This window comes from Leuciscus leuciscus, assembly GCF_965113295.1.
Source record: "Leuciscus leuciscus genome assembly, chromosome: 16".
In the NCBI taxonomy this organism is placed as follows: Eukaryota; Metazoa; Chordata; class Actinopteri; order Cypriniformes; family Leuciscidae; genus Leuciscus; species Leuciscus leuciscus.
The window spans coordinates 5149194-5173995 of record NC_138740.1 but is presented as its reverse complement, the minus strand read 5'-3'; the positions used below and the strand labels follow the sequence as shown (position 1 = coordinate 5173995).

Below are 24802 nucleotides of genomic sequence, written 5' to 3'. Positions count from 1 at the left end.
ATATGTTGTGATTTCCTAATGGTAATTCCATATGATGTATTGCCCATGATACGGTTTTCCTAATGGTAAACCTGTGTCTTCTCCATGGCAGAGCTCCGTCTATGCCGCCAATCGCTGTGTTTGTAGTAGTCCTACCGCAAGGACTTCTGTCTACGTGTGGTACTTCCTGGAAGGTAAGTCCATGTGATGTATTTTCCACATGTGAACCTCCCTTCGGGCAGGATGTGGCAGGATTCTTTCTCCCACCTGGGAGGAATCTTTCTGAAAATTCTGTAGATATTTCCTTGAAAACAAAACCGAAAAACGGAAAAGGTCAAAAGGAAATCCAGCTGAAGCAACCTATTCCCATTGTAACTACTCTCCTTTCGATCCCTGAGTGGTACAATGGACTAGATAGCTTATGTGGGGCGCTGGGTAGGGTATATTGTCGCAAGTGGACCGTTTACCGGCACACAGTTGTTTGCCGACATCTGCATCACCAGGACCTCATTGTGGAGTTTTCCATAGGTACCCCTAGTGTTATCACATCAAAACCACGTCAAAGTGACTGACAGATAGGGAATGTCTCGTTACTGTTGTAACCTCCGTTCCCTGGGCAGGTATAAAATGCCTCTTTTATACCCATATGTCTGGGGGAGTGGTGAATGCAAATTCCACTCGCCTATTTTCACTGGCCTTTTCTGAAATATCAGAGGTGTTTGGGGCTCCCAAGTGCGACATCGCGTCTCGTTCCCTCCATCAGGGAACGAAGGTTACAACAGTAACCAAGACGTTCTGAAGTTTGATCATGACCACTCAAGTTTTGTTCCCTTTCAGTCGGTCACATTCAACTTATGTCTCTGTTCCCTCCTTTGGGGAATGAGGGTTACATATGTAACCAAGACGTTTTTCTTTTCAAGCTTGAATCTAAATGTCATCTAACTAATGATTCCTGGGCCTTACAATTTTTTTGTCATGACAATGCTGATAACACAACAAGAACATGAACATGTACAGTCCTAGACCATTCACTATCAATTATCTGAGCATCAAAATAATTGATTTCATCACATTACACATTAGTGAATTCCCGTAAATAGATGGTTAGATGGCATTTAGATTGATTCCATCACATTAAACATTAGTGAATGCCCGTAAATGGAGAAAGACTTTTCGCAGCCAAAAGGTATAGTTATGAAATCTATCAGTTAACTGAGCAAACTGGACCATGCAAAACAGCTGAACTGGACAATTCCAAACAGCCAAACTTTGACCCCTTGGATGCAATACATGTAAAAGTGTTTTAATATGCACAAGCAAAAATTAGATTATTTTTTTTCAAAGGGCCAAATTAGTGTGAGACTGTAATCTCATAAAAGTGCCAATGCAAGTGAAAAGTTCTGCGGGTGATCTACTGACAGTTAGACAATTAAAGAACACAGACACAGCCAGCTCATTTCCATTATGAGCAAAACTATCTATCAAGAGCAGCACAAATTAATGTAGGGTCGCAAACAAGTGGAGCCGATGATAATCAGGTGTGAGTGATCTACTAACAACTCAGGCGCAGCAAATTAAAAATAATGTGGCTTGGCAAATAATATGTTCAGATAACGTCTTCCTCTAGCACTGCAAAATGACCTAAAGTTGAGAGAATTTTTCAGTGTATCGAAAGTACCAAACACTTTCAGTGTATGGAAAACAGCAGCATTAAAATATCATATGAAACACAGTAACATGAGTGAGAAAATGATGACAGAATTTTCATTTTTTTCTCTCCTTTAATTAAATTTATCTCTATTTGTGTAAAAGTTTTTTTGTTTTCCTTTTATTTGAAAACTGAAAGGCTTTACCTTTTCTGGCACCACACTTTTCCCATCCCAAGCGTAACCCCTCTTTGTGAAGTAGTTAACCGTAGCAAACTCTATGAGAGCCGAGAAGACAAAGGCATAACAAACAGCAATGAACCAGTCCATGGCTGTGGCATATGCCACCTTGGGTAGAGAGTTTCTCGCGCTGATACTTAGGGTAGTCATGGTAAGGACAGTGGTCACTCCTGCAAAGAAAAAAACATATGGAAAGCGCCTGCATTAAGCAAGTATATGTCAGGTTTTTATCAGTCTGCCAGAAAACAAAATAGTGTTTAAATACTATTAAATTGATTGCTGGATTTGTTTTCTAGGTTAGTAGCTTCTTTAGAGATTTAGAATTTTGTTTGAAGCACAAAGTAGTAAGCAAAGTCAATATCTACTTGGAGAATTCTCTTGAACCCTTATTTAACTGACAAAAGTATAAAGAAAAAAGTATTTTATTTTATTTTATTCTGGACAAAGTTTTTTTTTTACAAATAAACACATTTTGATTGTGATGGCTGCACACACTCCAAATAAGTTGGGACAGAGGCTAAATAAAAGTGAAAATATTGTTTAAACTTTTAAACGTTTAGAAACAGTCCACAATTAGCAGGTGAATTGGTAATAGGTAAAGGTATCGTGAACCGAAAATAACATCCACCAAAAGCACAGACTTTGCAATCATAGATGAGTCATGGCTCACTACTTTGTGCCAAATTTCATGTCAGAATTGTCAAACAATTTAAAAGTAAGATTCAAGGTCAGATGAGTCCACATTTCAGCTTGTTTTTGGGGAATAAAAATGGATAATGAGTTCTCAGACCCAAAGATGAAAAGGACCATGCAGACTTTCATCAGAGACTGATGCAAAAACATCTGTCATGGTATGGGGGTACATCAGTTGCACTGCGAGTTTTTAACTGGGCCCTTCACTGGCCCCCGTTCAAGATGCTAAGGAAGAAATGCATTTTCAAATGCATCCATTTCTGAGATTGGTTTGCAGCGATCAACGCTGCAAGGGCAAGATCCCAATTCGTCAGATCACGTCTAACATTCCCTCATTACATACTTGACTGAGACATTTGAGCTGCTAGAATTTTTTTTAGGAAATGTCAGTTTCATGTAATTTGTCTTTATGTCGTTAAAGGGAAGCTCAAGTTATTACAATGTGTGTATGGTGGGGTGGGAGTTGTATTAATAGTTCTGACAGCTTGTAGCCATAATTAATAAGCAACACTATTAACACTACCCCAACCCTTACTACCTAACTACAGTATATTGAACCTGCTGATCAATAAAGGTGTCCTCGAAGGACTAGAAAAGGAAGCCCTGCATAATTTGAGCATTATAACAATATGTGTCAACCTGTCCCATCAATGAGGGGACAGTGGAACGCCACATCCTATTTCAACTATAGGCCTACTGAATACAAGTTTAACACTTTATTCCAACTATTAAAAACATATTAAGCAATTTTCCACTTTTTGATATTTTCTGAATTTCTTAATTAAAATAAATGTGTCTCAGAACTGATATGTGAATCAGAAAAGGAAAAAGAAAAGGATTGGAATAGGGCCCATTCTTACTCTCCACATTAAAGTTCCAGTTACCAGCTTGGTTTCTTTTGTAATTCTGTCTGGCTCACTCAGACAATGGTGGGTGAAGTTAGTGCAAGTAGTTTTTGTCAACAAAATTAAGCGTAGCATCAGTTCTGGCAGGTCACGTTAGTCAACTCGCGTCAGCTGACTCTCAGCTGATACACGTCTACCTATAGGAATACGACACCTATCACTATAAACAAATATAAGCTCCTTCAGTATTAGCAGCAGCTATAGCGTTTCTCAGGAGCGAATTACCCTCCTCCCTCCCCAGCTCCTCTCGTCAGTCAGGATTTGGCATTCTGATTCCACCTGAATCAGACTAAATTCTTGAATTATGTTATAAATTAAAATATTGAATTAATGATATCTGCAATTCATGATGGTTCTGTTCTGTTTAACCTAAGCGGGGTTATTGCTGCTCTTATCCATGCTGGACTGCATGGATGCACAGGGAGTTCTTGCCCAGAACAGAACCATACCGCAAATCCTAACTGTATGCTAATTGTCAATCGTATTTGACGATAGTGGTTCTGACAGAAATATTTTTTTTTATTTTTTTATTTTTTTTTTAATTTAATTTAATTTAATTTTATTTTATTTTATTTTATTTTATTTTATAGGTCCAAACACAAAACTGAGTGTTGCATATTTGACCCATTAGTCATTTTTCAATCAAAAGTGCATTTGTAGAATAAAAGTTCATAAAATTGAGAACACGAATATAGTTTTCCAAGGCTGCTGTAAAGCTACCCAGCAAGAAGTAAGGCACAGACAGCTCTCAGATGCAACTTTTTGTTTGTCTGAGATGTAAACGCTTGGGAATTCAGAGTGCCCAGTCAGGAGACTTCAAGCAAGGGTAGCCCAACAAGCTGACAGAAGAGCAAAATCTTTCCTCTCTGATATGTGTTATATAATACATTACACAGACAAACAGAATTCCCCTGGCACAGTTTAAAACTTAAATTAAGTATTTATGATTTTGCAGTTTGCAGGCTTCTCCTAAAAGAACTAACAACCAATGCATGCAACCTTTTAATAAAGTATTTAAAACTATTGAGGACAAAACTTAAGAATTTGACTAAAACATGTTATTAAAAATAAAGTACTTTTCAAGACCAAATAAGAAATAGAAAAATGTTAGATTTTTTTTATGCAAAATTATAGCAAGAACCCCAAACCCCATTTCATTGCCTGGTGAGCTGCCAACCTAGAAAGCATTTTAGGCCACCATAGTCATGCTTTCTACTCAGAGTCTGTTTCAAAAAGTACGTAGCACAATTATTGGGAACGTGCAGAAGTTGAATACCTTATTAAAAAAGGAATTGATAATGACTTCAAAACAAATAGCAATTTCTAATTAAGAATATTAATAATAATAAAAAATAAAAAATAATAATAAAATAAAAACATTAGATGCTGTCACTCTTTGTGCTTGCTGGATAACTGGTGAGCCAAGTGACAGCACAATGTTTTAGACGCATCTAAAATTACAATGCAATACTGAGTGCATGAAATGAATGGGTAAAATTTCTATGAATGAAAATGAGCACAGCATGATCAAATAGCCATGTTACAGTTTATGATGTGCAACAGCAAGCTTATTAATTTGTCATGGCAACCAGATACATTTACACTAATTTACTACAAGGGCAGCACTGAAAATATAGCTAGAAGCGTAGAGATATGCAAGTAGCCTCATTCGTTAAGGTGTACATATAGGAGCATACTGTTACACGCCTGTTCTCACACACACATGAGTGAGGCAGCAGTTATCATCAGATCTGTTTAAACTGGCCGACCATTTGACCGACTCTGGTGCAAATGTATGAATTAAATTATGAGAATGTGGGATTGGTGCTATTTCTGTGTGCTATACATGGATTCAAGCTATTTTGTTCATGGCTTTCAAAAAGTGATAGAGACAAAATCAAATCAAACAATTGTGGGGACACATCCCACACACAAATGAAACCTAAGTACTCTACTAAAGAACTTTCCCCCCTTTTTATTTACCATTTAGTATTATTGTTAAAAAATAATAATTGTATGAATAATTTAATAATTTTGCCATTGCTACAGATACAGATACAGATGCAAAGGTACTTCGCTGTACACCTCTGTGTGTCTCATGAGGAACACTGTTTTTGTGGTGTAAGGAGCTGCTGCTTAGGTAAGCCCCTTTCACACAGCGCGTTGATCCCGGGAAATTGCAGTAAAATTGCTAGAGTGCCTTCTGTGTGAACGCAAACAGCCGGGATCGATGCCAGGATGGGGACCTAGTAATATTGCCGGGATCAGTCCCGGAACGCGCCCTGTGTGAACAAAAGCCAGGACCAATGGCGTAAGGGGTGTGTCGCAGTGATGATGCACGTTAGGGCTGTCAAAAAAATGATTAGAATTTCGAATTTTCGTCAAAAAAAAACACAAAAAACATTCGAATGCAAAAACCGTGCATTCAAATTTTTGGTGTGTCAAGAGGTGTGTGAGACATGGTGATGACGTAACTGATGCAGGTTTTTTTCTGTTAGCTTATACAGTAGTACACAGCACGGTGCGGTTGCGTTGTTTATTTGATAAATGGTGGGAAAAGGCTTGCTGCTGACGAAACACCTCTCGGTTGGTGGCAAAAATCATGCGGCATGTATGCACATATTGCACGGCTGGCAAAGACATACTAGACCACACCTGGAACCGGTCAGAGCTGAGTGTGTGTTTTCATCAGCTGGAAACATTGCTAACAAAAAGCGCACGGCACTCGCTGCAGATCAAGTTGAGCTTCTGGTGGTTTTGATGAACAATATGTAGATGTAGTGAGTGCAAGTGGATTGTTTCTGAATGGCAGTTTTGATATTTTTGCTATTTTGTGTTGATGTAGATCATTACGCTGTCTGTTGAAGCGTGTTTTCTCAGTTACTGATGCTCGAACACAGTTTCATGCACTATTGTAGCCTAATTGTCCTTGCATGCACATTGTCATTAAGGAAATTATATTTTATTTAAGAACAATTGTTTGACAAGTTAATGCACTTTAAAAAGTGAATATAATTTAATTTCAATAAAAGATGCGATGCTTGATTTGGTTTAGGCTATATTTGTTTATTGCGTTCGGTTGCGTCCTCTTGTGAGTGTAGGAGACAATACAGTACTTTTTTCCTCTACGGTTAAGTATTGCCTTTAGAATTCGAATGTAATTCAAATTTTGCTAATATTTAAGAAAGAAATTCGAATTTAGCTTTTCAGCCATTTTGACAGCCCTAACGCACGTGCCATCGCAATGACATCCTGACGCCACTTGTCTTTACGGGATTTTTACGTGATGTGTGTGAACGCATTCACAGAATGAACCAAAATCAAAAGATCCCGGGATTATCCGTGTATTTTCCAGAATCTCTGTGTGAAAGGGGCTGCAGATTATTCAAAAGCAACAATTTATGAGATTTCATTTCATGCAGAATGCTGATTTAGAAAGTAGGTACGTAGACAGTAAAACAGCTCACTAGATTTGAAGATTTTGGAAAAGAGCTGTTGAAGAGTTGGATACTGCTGTAGAGTGATAGTAACATTGAATGGTTAACTTAAATAACAATTTGAACACTCACCAAACACAGTTCTGGCAGGGACAGATTCCCTGTTTAGCCAGAAGGACACCTGGGACAGGATCACGGTCATGATACATGGCAAATACGTCTGGATGACAAAGTAACCAATCTTCCTTTTGAGATGGAAATGTGTTTTCATGACAACATACTCTCCTGAAAGTGCAGAGAAAGAGATTGAAGTGAGAAAGTTTTGAAAGAAGGACTATAAACATGAATTGGTGTGTATATTAGAACAGTAAATTTAACATGTTATTTTACCATGGGTTACTATAAAGAAATGAACATGAAATGAATGCAATTAATCATGCCCCCCGATCCATACATAAATCGTTATAAGGGATTTCCGTATCCCCTGAATATATATATATTTTTTTACTCTTCAAGTTGCACCATTGGTTCTCCATCAGGGGGCCGTGGTCCACTAGGGGAGCTCAGCAAACTTCCAAGATGACTTAAATTTTTAAGTTTGATATTAAAAAATAATTTTAAAACCGTCAAACTCAACTGTAAGATGGAAATCTGTGGACTATAGCCCAGTGATAGACTTGTGTTTAACTATATGAAAAAGAATGAGGGAAAAACTATCAATTTACCTCAAAAGTAATTGTATAACTATTCAATGATTTACTCATCTTCTATAACAATACATTTGAAATATATTTGAGGGACTTTTCTCTGCAATTATTGATATGCATGATTAATTATAATTAATCTGAACAGAAGCCATATGTTATTTTTGAATGTGTGTCTGCAATCCTCCATTGTGTTGTGTGTCTGTGAAATCAGTCAGGATTTGTCAGTCAGGACTCGCACCAGTTCTGCTCGGTTCAACTGCAGCGTGGCAACTCCGGTCATGGAGATCGCAGGTTGAGTTGGCAGAAAGAGAGTTTGAGACACACTCTCCGCAGACATTTTTTATCTCGAAGTTCGCTCTGGGAATTCTTCAGACCAAAACGTGGAACTCATGCTTTCTGCATCTAATCCTGAAGGGACTGGATTTGGATAAGCAGGCGAGTGCTTCAACTGAGAAAATTCCTCAGTTTGACACTTTTGAAGAGCTGCTTGAGGTTGTTACTTGTGCAGTGGCCAAATTAAATCTGGATTGGCCCAAAGAGAGAAAATGGATGTAAACTAGATGACCACTTCCTCATATCAACGTGAGTACAGCCTCCTCACCGCCATATCACATTCTTTCCCGATCTTCACACTGAGGTGTCAAGATTGTGGAAGGATCCATCCTCCGCTCATGTTCATACGCAAGCGTCATCAACCTCCTTGCCCCATCTTCGCTCACAAGCAAATCATTCTTGTGGTCAGTCCGAGTGTTCCCTGCCAGTCCGCTGCTTCAGGGCATCAAACAGACAAATTCAAAAAAAAAAAAAAAAAAAGATTCCTCTGTCAGACTTTGTGACAGTGTGGCAACTTCTGCCCGAGGTCTGTAACAAAAGGTTACAGGATTCAGATTGTCTACCGTCCACCTCGTTTCCAAGGAGTAATGGTAACGAAAGTGCGCCAGGTAGGAGACAAAGTCTTCCTCAAACAAGAACTGTACTCTGGTGAAAGGGGCCATAGAACATGCACCCCTTCCAGAAAGAGACAAAAGATTTTACTGTTGATATTTTATAGTACCCAACAAAGATGGGGGTCTGCGTACAATTTTAGATCTAAGGGGCCTGAACCGTACTATTCGGACATACAGGTGCAAGATGCTAACGATGCAATTTGAGGAATTATTTGTGACTATAGATTAAAAGGACGCATATTTTCACATCGAGATCATGCCAGAACACAGGACGTTTATCAGGTTTGCTTTCGGGGGCGAAGCTTACCAATATCGAGAACTTCCTTTCGGCCTAGCTCTGTCCCCACACATGTTCACCAAGGGCATGGATCCTGCTCTGCGACTCCAGGACATCCGTGTACTCAATTATATCGATGACTGGTTGATATTAGCCCAGTCAGAAGAGCTAGCAACACAACCTTGAGATCTTGTGCTCGCTCATATGAAGCATTTGGGGCTCAGGCTAAACCTCAAGAAGAGTGTGCTTTCTCCAAAACAGAGAACCACTTTTCTAGGAATAGTGTGAGAATCGACCATAATGCAGGCACATCTGTCACCTGCACATGTAAATTCAATCCTAACTGTGAGAGACTATCAAGCTAGGCCAATAGGTCTCTCACAGGCTGAGGCACGGTTCCCGTGGCCTTTGGGTCAGCCCTCATACCTCATGGCACATAAACTGCCTTGAGATGAGATCAGTGTTTCTAGCTTAGAAACACTTCCTCCCACAGTTGAAGGGACACCGCATGTTAGTCCGCACGGACAACACCTCGGTGGTCTCTTATACTGTATCAATCACCAGGGCAGGCTGCGTTCGGAACCCATTTTCAGGCAGGTGCATCAGATCCTGCTCTGGGCAGAGAACAAATTCCTGTCTTTGAGAGTAGTTTATATTCTGGGGGTTATAAGACCAAGATACAAGCAGTTGCCATATCAGGGAAAAGCAACATGATGTGGATCCATTTAACTGCCCTGTCGGTCCAGGACTGGAGTTCCTTCAAGAGGATCTCGCAGCAGGGATGGCTCCTGCTACCTTAAAGGTGTATGTAGCAGCCATTTCTGCTAGCCACACATCTCTGAACAGATCTTCTGCAGGCAGGCACCCCATAGTTTCTCAGTTCTTGCATGGTGCCAGATGGATGTGGCCTATCTGTTGGTCACGAGTTTCATCCTGGTACCTAGAATTGGTCCTGGGAGCCTTAACAGAGGCCACGCTTGAGGCCTTGGAATCAGTCCCAGACATTACTCTAGAGAATAGGAGACCTGCAGGCCCTTTCAGTAGCCTCCTCCTGCTAAGACTTTGCTTCAGGTGATGTCAGAGCTATACTACACCCTAGACCGGACTATATCCCAAAAGTTCCTTCTATGGCTGGTTAGCAAGTTGTCTTGCAGGCTTTCTTCCCTCCACCTCAAGAGACGCAATGTATGTCCACCGCTCAGGCTCGTGGCATTGATCCTCTGTGCTTCTAGTTTCTTTCAGTGGTCACAGTGGAGGAAATACGGTCACCAAGCAGTGCATCTTGCATTGGATTACTGATGCTATCACCCTCTCCAACAAGGCGTTTGGTATGCCTTCACCTGTAGAGGTCAGGGGTCACTTCACTAGGAGTCTTCCAAGGCCTTTGCTGAGGGTGCATCACTTCACGATGTATGTGCTGTTGGTCCTCTCGGCAAATATTCATCAGGTTTTACAGTTTAGATTCAATCCCAGGTTCTCAGAAACTGAACAGAACTGAACATAAACTGAAGCTAAATATTACAAAGTGTTTATATTTATGGTAGATTATGCATTGTTCATTCAATTCTACACTTTTATGTTTCATGTTTTGTCATGAATTGCCCATATTATTGTGTATAGAAAACAATGTTGCTTTATGCACTTTATGTTTGATGCTGCTATTTTGCACCTGAATTTCGCTCATGGGAACAAATAACCACTTATTGCTCATATGTTGGCAAGAAATCTATCTGCTATGTGTTTTCATCTGGAAGCTGTGATATGTAGAGCATTTGTTAATGTGTAAAACTGTTCACATATCATATTAGTTTATGATTTAGAATGTATATGCATTCTGGTCAAATGGCCAATAAAAAAGAGAACAGAATAAATCAACAAGAAAAATTATGGACATGATACTTTGAAGTAAACTTGCAAAAATAAAATCACAGAATGAAAAATAAATATTATTTAACTTAATTTAAGGTATAAAACGCACCAGTGCTGGATTGCACCACACCCGAGTCGACAGTCTGTCCCATCAAGTCATACTGGTTGAGGCGCGAGCCGTCATCAGCCACAACCACAGATTGCGCTGCCCCTCGTGTCCATACATACACCACTTCAGCCCTTGTGTATGCATCTGGTGCAAACAAACAAAACACAAAATAAACTGTTTAAAGTGAAGAAGTCACTCGTCAGCTGTCAGTGCTTTCTGGGGTCATATACTGCAGTGGATTCTCAAGCACAGCAGAGACGTAGCAGACACTGAAATATTTAGAGCCTTGTGGCTTTGAGTCTCAAGCTTGTTTTTTATTCATGTTTCTTTTCCTCCTGATTCTTTCTCTGGCGTAGACACAGCTGTTCTTTCTTTTCAATGATTAGTTGGTCAGGGTAGAGCTGGCTAAATCTGTCCGGCTGGTTGTTTGAACTCACTTATGTGAGGTGCTATGTCAGAGATGATCTCTACACTATGTAGACCTATGAGAAAGTCACCGTTTGCTCACAGGTACTCAGTTAAGAGACTTTGTGTAGGATCTGAACTTTCTACGGAACAAAAATGTAAAAAAGCACAGCACTTACAACTGCCAAATTTGAGAGGGCAAGCATGGGCATCCATTGGGAAGTCCTCTAAGTGCATCGGACATTCAGCTCTGACTGTAAGCCTGAGACACAAGAGAGAAGGTGGGATACAATATTTAGACCCCTTGACAGTTAATTACAATTTTACCCAGTTACAACATACTCTTTCAAAATGATAGAAATACAGTTGGTATTATTTGTATGTTATTAAGCGGTGTAATTAGATGCATTGATATGGAATTCACCTGATATGCAGTCACTGCTCATCCATTCCGAATTTAGAGATGTACATTCGATACATTTCACTTTTTTGTGTTTAATATATTTAACTAGATTATCCAAAAATTGGAATTACCACAATGTTATTTAATATATACACCTTTGTTGTTGTTTTAATATTTAATATATTTATATCCAACCATCTATCCTATTCATTCCCAAACAGCTTACCCTATGTAGGGTCAAGCCACAGACAGGGAAACACCCTGGACAGTCAGGCCACCGACCCTTATTGATATAAATTACTACTGCTCGGTTCTCAAGTGCAATCACTTGAGATAAAACACCAACATTAAAAGGAAACAGCATGAAAAGGTCACCAAATGCACCTCCTGTTCTTGCTAAGCAGATGAAAAACAAGTAGCAGCTTCACCTCATGGTGTAAAGCAGAGTTCCTTCCTCTGTGATCCGTAGAAGTTTGTTAGGCATGGTCATATTATGGGCGACTGACTTCTTGCCATTGTGGAAAAATGTGTCGGGGGTCCAGATTTTACTAGCCATGAGATTGTTGAGACGAAGCACTGCCATGGGACCTTTGAATTTCAGCCTCTCATCCTTCCAGCTCTGCCTGAAGAACACATCTATGGTGTACTCCTGCAAGACCACATATTTTCAGTTTCATTTTGATAATATTTTCAAATGTATCCTAAATCCATGTGTAGTTTTAGTTTCAAGAAATAATTAGTTAGTAACAGTATTTTGTTTAAAAAAAAAAAATTACACTCGTCACTGAATGTGACAAAACAAGCTTCTTCTCAAATACTTTAAAGGATTCTAATTGATACTTGTAGAGTAGATGCTGTGCAGTAATTTCAGTAAAACTGCAGTCACAGGAGGAGCCATGAGCTTTCTGAAGCATTGGTGGCTATAATTAGTGGCATGAATCATTCTAACAACTACTGATTGTCATAGCTGTGGGCCCCCCCCCCACATTTTCACATGATCATCCATTATGACACTGATTAGTGTTGAGTAAGTTACTCAAAAAAATTATTAATTAATTGTTACTAATTACATCTTCAACACTGTATTTAGATTACTATACTAATTACTCTGTCTAAAAAGTATTGCGTTACTAATTTATTTTCTAAATAACATATCAACTTCGACCTGTTGAACAAGAATAGACATGAAATTGCTCTTTTAATTCTTTCAAATAAATAATATAAAATTGCATAAATTATTCTTGAACTGACCAAAGTATTTAAAACGTGAAGGTTTCATTAATAACAAACATTTTTTAACATTAGACGTTAAATTCTGATGTTAAATCCACTATTGCTTTTAGAATTGTTTTATAGCCTATACAGTATTTAATGCAATTACATCAGAAGTAACTGTAATTAAATTATAGGGAATTAAGAGTAATCCCTTACTTTACTTTTTCAAGGGAAAAGTACTTATATTATAGTAATTAATTACTTAGGAATGCATTACACCTAAAACTGATACTGGTACAGCCGGTTGTTCTAGGTCCACGGTTGTCAAACTGGGGTACGTGTACCCCCAGGGATACGTGGACTGATTTTAGGGGGTACGCGAAAAAAGATCTAAGGCCGGCGACACACTGGCTGCGTGGCGCAAGCGTCTCAGCTGTGTGGCGTGTCCGTTTTTATTTCGGGTCCCATGTTAACAGGTTAGAGTTTGCACACTGCCTGTGTGACACACGCGTCTCAGGCGCGGCACGAGCCGCGCGGAAAACGCGTGCATGCAAAAAATAGAACCGACGCCTATTTTTCACGCGACACGCAAGCGTGTTGGAAGCGTCCAGGCAAAATAGAGTAGGAAAATATGTTTATATGTCATTTTGACACGAATACATATTAATAAATGTCATTTTGATGTTTGAAAGTGTCTAGGGTTTGACATAAATGCAAATATTTTGTAATGTAAAAAAATATTATCGATTTTCAAATACTGCACCTGTCAGTACAGAACGAAATATATTCAATAGCCTATTTTGCCGTCAACATATATAACATACATCTTTTCCTACTCTATTTTGCCTGGAAACGCTTCCAACACGCTTGCATGTCGCGTGAAAAATAGGCGTCGGTTCTATTTATTAAGACCAAGTATGGTACAGACTGTTTGTGGAAAATGATCTAAGACTGAAACTGTCCCCAATTCGGCCTAACATCGCTGCATTATTTAAGAACATCAGGCACATCCCTAACATTGATTAAACTGGTGATGTGGATGGAGAGGTGGTAGGCCTATTCTGTGTGGTTTACTAAAATTTAGTTTACTGTTTACTATTTAGTTTACTATTGTTAATGTGTTCTCTTTTTTATTATTATTTTACAGCAGAGAAGTTAAGAAAATATACAATGTTATCATATGTGAAAAGCAATACTTATCAGTATGTGAAAAGTTAACAATAGGTTTAATGAGATGTTGGATATGTGTTGTAGGCCTCTTGTGTGTGAGATTGGGTGCATCTGTTTAAAATCATTATATTCAGCACATTTGTATCATATGTTGACTTTTGATGAGATTTGTATCATATGTTTATGATTCTATTCACTATTCTCGACAAAATTGATAAAAATAAATATTAATACAATTTTAAAAAACTTGTTGACAATTGGTGTTGGGGGTACTCCGGAAAATCTATAATGTCTCAGGGGGTACATGCCTGTTAAAAGTTTGGGAATCACTGTTCTAGGTAAACTTACATAACTGGTAAAAAAATAAAATAAAAATAGACCTGATTTACAGGCATGCAAGGACAATATGCAGAATTGCTTTCTGAAGGAACTTTGAAATAAGAAATGTGATATGATAATATATTTTAATATCTAATATTAAAGATTTAGCATTTTTAGAACTTATTATCTGATACTGTATGTCTGCAGGATGTTTAATTATGCAAATTATATTATGCAATTAATAATTAAAAACCAGTACATTCCCATAATGTCACTTTTTTTTTTTTCTGAGTTTGAGTTTTGTTTGAGATGTTTTCTGAGTTGGTTTTGCACTGTTTCCTGTTCAGATTCCTGTGTTTGCATTTGTTGCTCTGGTTGTTCATTGTTTGATTAAGTTGCCACACATGTTTCTTGTTTCCTCTCTTTGATTATCCTTTGTATATACAGCCTTTCTAGAGTTCTTTGTCTGATCTTGTCTGTATTAGTGGTTGTTCTGTTTGCCGAGTTCTCTTACGAGAGGTCTCTCGTACTGCGTAAGATATCTTACGCTAGGGGAAAATCCTTTTTCCGCGAGATATTGAAGCCAAAAATTATCCTTAATTTTGTAATAATGCAAAACGCGTTGCGGCAGCATGCAGACAAAGGCGAGGCAGCTCGCGCGCCTATTGGCTGCTCTGCGGCAACTGCAGCAGCCTATCGAGCGAGGCCTGGCGTGACGCCAGACCCAATGAGGATGCTTCGCGCCCGCTGCGTCACGTCCCGCCGAAATGGGCGTGGTCTAGGCCTATAAATACCGCTCGCAGGCAGCTATTATCTGATTTTTCATCCTTCAAGCGAAGCATACGCATCGCTGGAGCTGGAGAAGAAGCCACGCCGTCTGAGAGAGACCAGATAATAGCTGCCTGCGAGCGATATTTATAGGCCTAGACCACGCCCATTTCGGCGGGACGTGACGCAGCGGGCGCAAAGCACCCTCATTGTCACGCCAGGCCTCGCTCGATAGGCTGCTGCAGTTGCCGCAGAGCAGTCAATAGGCGCGCGAGCTACCTCGCCTATGTCTGCATGCTGCCGCAACGCGTTTTGCATTATTACAAAATTAAGGATCATTTTTGGCTTCAATATCTTGCGGAAAAAGGATTTTCCCCTAGCGTAAGATATCTTACGCAGTACTCGTTCCCTCTTCTAGAGAGAACCGAGGTTACGTTAGTAACCGAGTACGTTTTTGTATTCTGAGAATCTGAGAAGTGTTATTGAGTTTAATATTTTTTTTTAAATAAAAATCAACTGCTTGCGATTAGATTCAGCCTCTACTAATCCTTGCTGCAACCCTAGAGTGACACATAATCATATTAAGCTGTTAACCCGTGGGAGGATGCCGGCATCCTGAAGCGTTCTTTGTTTACATTAGTTCAAAGTTACTGTAAGTTTTAAAGCAAAATAATATAATTATTGGCAAACAATACATCATTAAAAAGGTCTAAGACTCCAGCTTCAATTTTTGACCTCTGATCATATCAGCTGCTTCCAGGAGCAATTATGTTTTATGACTATTTTTGAAAAGTAAATACCAATGGAATGTTTTTTTCCGCTTTTTTATAAGGACATTTGATACAAGTCAAAGAAGGTGAAATTACAAGTTTTATCAAAGAAATTAGGTATTAAAACGAATAGAAAGTCGTCAGTAAGTATAATAAAGACAAAATAATAACATTTAGAGCCATATCCCAGCTGGAGGGTTAAATGTGTGTGATCTTTTTAAAAATATATGAAAAAAAAGGTTTTACCATGTCATGGTCCGATACTGGTCCAATACTCGTCACGAAAATGTCAGTCTTGACTTCAGTTACACGCTCTGTTGAAGCAAGAAATTAGGAGTTTGAGTGTCAATCAGAGTTGGTCATTAGTTTAAACAACCCTTTAATCCAGAGGTTCAACCTGGCTGTCTTTGATCTAATCGAGGTTCAGCAAACTCTCCACACTCAAACTGCATGAGTTCTACAGTATCTCTCTCTGATTCCTGGGATATTTTGGTCCAGTTTTCTTTTCTTTTCTTTTCTTTTCTTTTCTTTTCTTTTCTTTTCTTTTCTTTTCTTTTCTTTTCTTATCTTTTCACAAAAGTACTTACATTTAAAATCACATCAAGTAAAAACCTCACTATAGCGTTCCGCATAGTTTGGTGTTAATGCAGATATTAACCTTACTATCTTGCCTCCAAGAAAAACAGTGTCTATCTGTCATGTAATAATGACTGATGTTGATGGAAGTTGTTAGTCTATCAGGTATTGGGAGTAAGGCCAAACAAACACATTGAAAATAAAAAATATATATATATGCCACATGTGTGAAGACATTCTTGCCAACTTTATTAATTAGTCAGTTCTGCTCAAAGCTAATTCATGACATTTTTGACAAGGAATGTTTCTGCATTAAATATCTAATGTTTTTCAAATTAAACTGATGATACTTGTATCATAAAAAAAAAAAAATCGCATGCTTTCATTACAGTTATGCATATATTTTTAATATGTTACATATTTATTAAACATTTGGTTTATCACCACAGTACACAGCAATGTGATCTTTATTTATCCTTTTTGTTCTTTTAACATTCAGTTCATTCAATAGCAAACAATGCAAGATATGTTTCAAATGACCTTGTTGCTGAAATAAAGATGTTACAGTACTTTTTTAGAAAACAGGTACTGTTTTCACAAGTTGTACATTTTCCATCCTCTTAGTACAAAAATCCAAGCGGATCACATTTGGAACACAGCTAGTTCACCTCATTTTTTTCAAAACCTGCTTTCATGCTTTAATTACATGCTTTCATTACAGTTATACATATTTTTGGTCCACATAATCATTGTTTCAATGCAATATTATTGCAATTTGTAATGAGTACATTTGGTTTAATCATCAAATCACAACAGTGTGGTCTTCTTTCAATATAGTACCTTTAACAATCAGTTCATTCATTTGCAAACAATGCAAGTTACATGTTTAAAATCACATTGTTTGTGAATTAAAGATGGTACAGTACTAGAGTCTACAGTTGTCAGATTAGACAATACACTAACGTTTAGTGACATAATTGACATAAAATGTATAATGTTTCTATCCAGTGTGTTATCAAAAGGTTTGGTGACACTTTATAATAAGTATATAGTAACAAAAAAAAAAAAAAAAAAAAAATCATTTGCAAACAATCAGTTTATAGTTAACTAATAGTTTATAAATTGTAGTCTTTCTATTATTATTGTTATTATAATAACAGCAAAATAGTTCTTCATTCAATGTCACTGTAATTAACAAAGTATTACTTTGTTAATTACAGTTATTAAAACAATAATTAAAAAACAATAATTAAAATTATTGTTACAAAAAAATTGTTACATTTGCACTTAAGCCTTTGCTCCTAGCAGGTTGGAATTGCCACATTTTCGCGTTATTTACACTTAATTGCCCGACCGAAACAGCTGTACTCACTCAAGCGGTGAAAGCATTATCCTATATCTTTGTAATTTGCGCGCTGTCGCGGAAGCGTCAGCGGAAGCGTTCAGCTCTCGTGTTCAGCCTCCTCGTGTGAAGACCGACTCGGGAAAAGACCAGCGACTCTACCTGCGCGACTCCACCGCGCAAGGACACCAGAAAGGCACTTACGTATCTCCTCTTCCCTTTCTCTTCCCTCTACTTACCTTATTGTTCACCTTAATCAACATGTGCTTTCAATACATTCCTGTTATCTCTCGGCACAGTCCTTTCATCACGCGCAATAGGCAGCGCAATACTGCCAATCTGCGTCCCATCCCCACATCCTCACATACTCCTCTCTCTCTTTCCGTGGGTCTATGGAATTGTCAGTCAGCAGTCAATAAAGCTGACTTCATTCCAGCCTTTGCATCTCATTCTACTCTTAGTATCTTGGGGCTGACTGAGACCTGGATTCGTCCAGAAGACTCAGCAACCCCTGCTGCTCTCTCTAGCAATTTCTCCTTCTCCCACTCCCCTCGCCAGTCTGGGAGAGGTGGGGGTACAGGGCTTCTCGTTTCTAACAATTGCAAATACTCCACGCTCTCTTCTCTATGCAACAACAACTCATTTGAATATCATGCTATTACACTTACAACCCCCATTAAAATCCATATTGTAGTCATTTATCGCCCCCCAGGTCAGCTGGGTAACTTTGTAGATGAGCTGGATGTGCTGCTGTCCACTTTCCCTGAGGACGGCACCCCACTTCTAGTCTTCGGTGACTTCAACATTCATCTCGAAAAGCCACATGCAACAGACTTCACCTCTCTCCTAGCCTCTTTCGATCTCAAACGACTCATCACCACAGCTACTCACAAATCAGGCAACCAACTGGACCTGGTTTACACACGCAACTGCACCACAGAAAACATCCTGGTGACACCTCTCCACGTTTCAGATCATTTCCTCATTACTTTCAGTCTACAACTCTCTACCCCTGCACCCCCACCCCCACCACCTGTCACTTTCAGACGAAACCTGCGCTCACTTTCCCCCTCCCATCTCTCCTCTGCCGTGTCATCCTCTCTTCCCCCACCCTCACAATTCTCATCTCTGGATGTGAATACCGCAACGGACACCTTATGCTCCACTCTAATCTCTTCTCTAGACATTATCTGCCCTCTCTCCTCCAGGCCAGCACGCACTACTCCCTCTAACCCCTGGTTATCTGAGGTTCTTCGGGAACACCGGACCAAACTCAGGGCAGCGGAGAGGAAATGGCACAAATCAAAAGACGCATCTGACCTGAGTATGTATCAATCTCTCCTCTCCTCCTTTTCTGTTGATGTTCATGCTGCAAAATCTTCATACTTCCACAACAAGATCAACAGCTCCTCCAACACACGATTACTCTTCAAGACATTCAACTCTCTCCTCTGTCCACCTCCACCACCTCCCGCCTCCTCCTTAACTGCTGACGATTTTGCGACCTTCTTCACCAACAAAACAACAGCTATCAGCAGTCAGTTCTCAGCTCCACACACACAGGAACCCAGACCGACCCCTTCCACAGCCAATACCCCTCTGTCCTCCTTTTCTTCGCTAACCGAGGAAGAAGTATCTACACTTCTCCTCTCCAGTCACCCTACCACCTGCACGCTTGACCCCATCCCCTCACACCTTCTACAAGCCATCTCTCCCACACTTCTACCATCACTCACACACATCATCAACTCATCCCTCCACACTGGCACCTTCCCTACAGCATTCAAGCAGGCTCGGGTTACTCCACTGCTCAAAAAACCAACGCTAAACACATCATTGGTAGAGAATTACAGACCTATCTCTCTCCTACCATTCATTGCGAAGACACTTGAAAGAGCTGTCTTCAACCAACTAACATCCTTCTTGTCTCTAAACAACCAGCTGGATGTCAACCAATCTGGCTTCAAGAAAGGACATTCAACTGAGACTGCATTACTGTCAGTGACAGAAGCCCTACGGATCGCAAAAGCTGCTTCCAAATCTTCAGTCCTCATTCTCCTGGATCTGTCTGCTGCCTTCGACACGGTGAATCATCAGATCCTTCTGTCCACCCTCTCATCACTGGGCATCACAGGAACTTCACTCCACTGGTTTGAGTCCTATCTCACAGGTAGGTCCTTCAAGGTCGCATGGAGAGGCGAGGTATCCAGAGCACATCAGCTGACCACAGGGGTTCCCCAGGGTTCAGTTCTTGGTCCCCTCCTCTTCTCCATCTACACCACATCACTGGGACACATCATACAGGCACACGGTTTTTCCTACCACTGCTATGCTGATGACACACAGCTCTTCCTCTCCTTTCAACCAGATGATCCCACAGTAGCTGCACGGGTCTCAAGCTGTCTGGCGGACATCTCCACATGGATGAAGGAACACCACCTGCAGCTCAACCTGGCAAAGACTGAGCTTCTCGTCCTCCCTGCCAATCCGTCTCTACAGCACGACTTCACCATCCAGCTAGAGTCATCATTAATCACCCCATCAAGATCGGTCAGAAATCTTGGAGTAACGTTTGATGACCAGCTGACCTTCACAGATCACATTTCAAAGACAGCTCGATCATGCAGGTTTGCACTGCACAACATCAGGAAGATCAGGCCTTTCCTAACTGAGCATGCAACACAACTTATCGTCCAGGCCCTGGTCATCTCTAGGCTTGACTACTGCAATGCCCTTCTGGCTGGACTCCCAGCATGTGCGACCAAACCCCTACAGATGATCCAGAATGCTGCAGCTCGTCTTGTCTTCAACGAGCCCAAGAGGGCCCACGTCACTCCTCTGTTCATCTCTCTGCACTGGCTACCTCTAGCTGCTCGCATCAAGTTCAAGGCACTGACGCTTGCTTACAGAACTATCACAGGCTCAGCTCCCTCCTACTTTCACTCACTCCTACGAGTCTACATCCCTACCAGACACCTACGATCGGTCAACGAGCGACGTCTCGTGGTTCCATCACAGAAAGCCACAAAATCACTTTCCAGAACATTCTCATTTACAGTTCCATGCTGGTGGAACGCTCTCCCCACCCTCATCCGGAATGCAGAATCCCTGACAACATTCAAAAAACAGCTGAAAACCAATCTCTTCCGTGAGCACTTAACCTTATAAAAAAAAAAAAAAAAAAAAAAAAAAAAAAATCCTTTCCCTTTGAAACATCACTTATCAGGCTTATGCTACTCTGAATAATACCAGAACTTCGTATTTTGAGCACTTCCTGCGTTGTTGTTGCTTTTGCCTCTTTATGATGACTCGCTGAACTTAGTCCTAATTTGTAAGTCGCTTTGGATAAGGGCGTCTGCTAAATGACTAAATGTAAATGTAAATTACTGTTTAATAAGCTCATATGTAAAGAGTCCATGATGTATTTTAATGCTTTATTAAAATCTTGTTATTCATACCTATTATGCAGTTACATTTTAAACTTGTAGTAAAGGATTTGTCAATGATAATTCAGAGTAAATAGTTCCCACTTAGATAATTGAAAATACAAAATTGCCATCAATTAAGTGCTTTAAACCTTTATTTATCTTTATTAGACATTAATAGTAAGTGTTCTTAACATGTTTATAAATACATTAAGTTTAACTGTGTATTATTTTACTTTATACATAAACCTTCATATATATATATCAACACCATATATATATTATTAACCTTAAAGTCCCCCTGTAGTCAATAACTGTATCCCCTAAAACTCATCTTTGATCACAAAAATTACATTTATAAAATTTTTCCTTGGAAAAAAAATTTCTTTATGCTTTAAAATAGCTTCAAAGTTACTCTACACCCTTGCCTCATTTAGTATACACAGTTCTATGAATATGCAAATGAGCCACGCCTCCACTCACTCACACCAGCTCAGAGATCCAATAATTACAAGGTAGTTTATGACGTCAGAAACACCAGTGATTTCAAACCGTGTTTTTGAGACTGTTTTTGGTTCACTGCAGTTTTAAGGAGAACATACTCAGGTGTTGACATATTAAATGGTGTTGACTCATGCATTTGCATTTAATTTTAAAGCATATTAAAAACACCACATAGACATATAAACAACATTAAAAGCTTGATTTTCAACATAGGTTTAAAGCACTTAATTAATTTGAAAACAAAGCATGATTTAATTCTGTATATATGAGCTAATTAAACAATAATAATTTGTTAATTACAGTGACAATGTATGAATAACTCATTGTTTGTATATAGTCCATTAACGCATTAACTATAGTTTATAAACTATTAATTAAATATAAACTAATAGTTTGCAAATGATTTGTAAACACTTTATTACTGTAATCTTATTATAAAATGTTACTAAAGGGGGTATGAAAAAATTAAAGAGGGTATGAACAAATGCCCGATCACTGTGCTGTGAAATTAACCAAGCGAGCTTGGCTGTAGCCAAAAGCTACAATACAGCGCACTGAGTGACCAAGAGCTTAGGTGCCTGAGGTGAGGGGTCCACAGCTCAATACCCTCCCTTCCTTACTTACCTGTAGGGATGGGACGATTACCGGTTTCACTATAAACCACGATAAAATGTACTGACGGTTAGTATTATCGTTCAAAATTTTATTATCATTAAAACCGTGTTTGATTATCGCGATTTTAATAACTCACTGTAAATCCTGTCCAGCCAGCAACAGTCTGACGCAGGCGCAGCGCGCAATGTTGTTTTTATTCGAGAAGGAATGGTGGAAGGCAGTGACCGTGCTCGGGAGATTTTTCAGCGTTTTAAGAGGACCAAATCTGAGGTGTGGTCATATTTTGGCTTTTACAAAGTCCTGAGTGAAACTTAATCGAGGATGGTCACTACAATAGGGGGGAAACACTTCAAATCTGCCGAGTCCTCTTGTGTGACCATCACCCACTGTTTATAGCAAGTTAACTTACCAAAAACTACGTCTGGGAAATAATTGGGCACAAACTGTTGTTTTGAGTTGAAATATTTTATCTCACTCACTTGAAATAAACGTGAAGCTTCCGCGAAGAAAAGTTTGCAGCAAGTGGCTTTGAGCCAAAGACGAACGAACAAGTTCAAACAAGACTATCATTGTACACTTATTACACCGATTTTTTTTTTTTTACCACACAATTACGGGGACATATTGAATTGAGATTAATGTTTTAAATCTTACCTGTTTATAAATCCATTTTGTACAGCGTATAAACAATCGCCCAAGAACGGAGACGCAAGACGGTAAGTTGTATTTGAATGAAACGAGAGAGCGCGTGCACGTCCGTTGCGATACATGGATGTGCGCTGTGTTATGATGCGTTGCTATTGACGACGGTCATTATAAGGAAGGAAATGCCACAGAATATAATCTTGCTTAAAAAAGTGCACAGAGCTGCTTGTTTTATTTGTTGTTTGTTGATTTTCAAATATTAAACTGTTTTTAGTGTGAGCATCAGTTCTTTTTGAACACTTTCATCTCGTTTTAACAAAACCGTGATAATATTGATAATCACGATAATTTTGGTCACTATAATCGTGATATGAAATTTTCATACCGTCCCATCCCTACTTACCTGTATAACTGTCCCGGGCGCCGAGCTAGCTAGGGAGGCAGCAGCTTCACTGTGTCCACCAGCAACTCCAAATTAGAAGAGGGCAGATCAAAGTACTGCTACTCCGACCATAACGATCCCTCGGCTATAAGCTCTAAAGGGCAACCTAACCAAAGGGAGCATGTAATTAAGCATCCAGTCCTTAAGGATTAGAAGAGGCCTCAGGAGTGAGCAGTGCAATCTCAACTGTTTGCCCTACCCTCAAGTCTCCTCAAGGAAAAATAGCAAAAGTACCCTTGGGAGATCTGGCGAGAGAGCACCAAGAGTGGAACCCATACGCCAGCTCTACACTTCCATACTCTCCATTGCCGATCATCAAAGAATCATGCCGACAAAGCTAGTCGCTGCCTGCTACTTCCGCGGCTAGAGAGGGCCACACAGTAGGAGCGACACCCACTGCGATTTCTCTGAAGTGCCCTATTGCCAAAAGAATGTCACTGCTGAGCCCCAAGAGAAGCACTCTACCTGTTAGTCAGGTCTCCTAAGGAAATGAGCCAATGTATTCCCATCAAGCTTCAACATCCAGTGTAAACCGGAAGGAGGCTACTGAGCTATAGCGCCACTCTCAACTACTCTTTACCAACTGGCCCTCATCGGCTATTGGTTGCCCATTCTTACAGTTCTAGCGAGGAGGCTCAGATGCATATCCACCTCTGGTCAAAGTGCTGAAGGGGAGGACAGTGGACTCTGTCCACGTATTTATGCAGCATCATTCCATTACTCCTCACGAACAGTTAGGAAATGTGTTAACAGCTCCACCACTATGTCCACATTATCACCTCCAGGTTCATGCTGGAGGTACGACAGATCAGGGAGTGAAACTCCTCTTCTGTACAGCCCATTCTTATGTTATTACATGAGGAAGCACATTAATGCAACCTCTGTATCCATTGCATCAGAGGGGGCAGTAGATGGAAGTAGGACGCTACTAGCGGTCATGCCCACTCTTCCTACTCTGTGAACAGCCCCTTCCCTCGCACATCATATGGCGAAGTGCAAACATACTTTCCACACTCCACACTTTCCAACATAGTTTCCACACTCCATGTATTGGCCATATGAATGTGATTCCATAGGAAGAGTGACGCCCATTGACGCTTCCTCCATACTCCAAGTGCCAGAGAGGGCGACAGATGAGAAAGTGGGATGCGAGTGGTGGTATTGCCCTTTCACCTCCTCTTTAACAGCCCATTTATATGTGATTACAGAGGGAGCACATTGCTTCCACCTCCATACTTCCAGTACCGGAAAGGGCGACAGATGAGGAAGTGGGACCTGAGTGTCGGTATTGCCCTAATACCGTAATTGCTCCTAATACCGACAGACAAAAGAGTAGAACACAAGTGGCGGCACTGCCCAATCTTTTAATTTGTACCCACCATAAATATGTGG

The 24802-nt window shown here is 39.8% G+C and overlaps 1 protein-coding gene across 5 annotated transcripts in view; it reads right to left on the bottom strand.

Annotated features, from left to right (window-relative positions):
* Positions 1–24802, bottom strand: part of gabra1 (gamma-aminobutyric acid type A receptor subunit alpha1) — a 41115-nt gene that overhangs the window by 6102 nt on the left and 10211 nt on the right. For all 5 annotated transcript variants that reach the window (XM_082141361.1, XM_082141357.1, XM_082141359.1 and 2 more), the window contains exons 4-9: positions 16108–16175; positions 12046–12266; positions 11394–11476; positions 10810–10953; positions 7033–7185; positions 1833–2035 (exon numbers count right to left, since the gene is read on the bottom strand). In XM_082141361.1, the coding sequence (XP_081997487.1) occupies positions 1833–2035; positions 7033–7185; positions 10810–10953; positions 11394–11476; positions 12046–12266; positions 16108–16175 (872 nt within the window). The remainder of the gene's footprint in view (positions 1–1832; positions 2036–7032; positions 7186–10809; positions 10954–11393; positions 11477–12045; positions 12267–16107; positions 16176–24802) is intronic.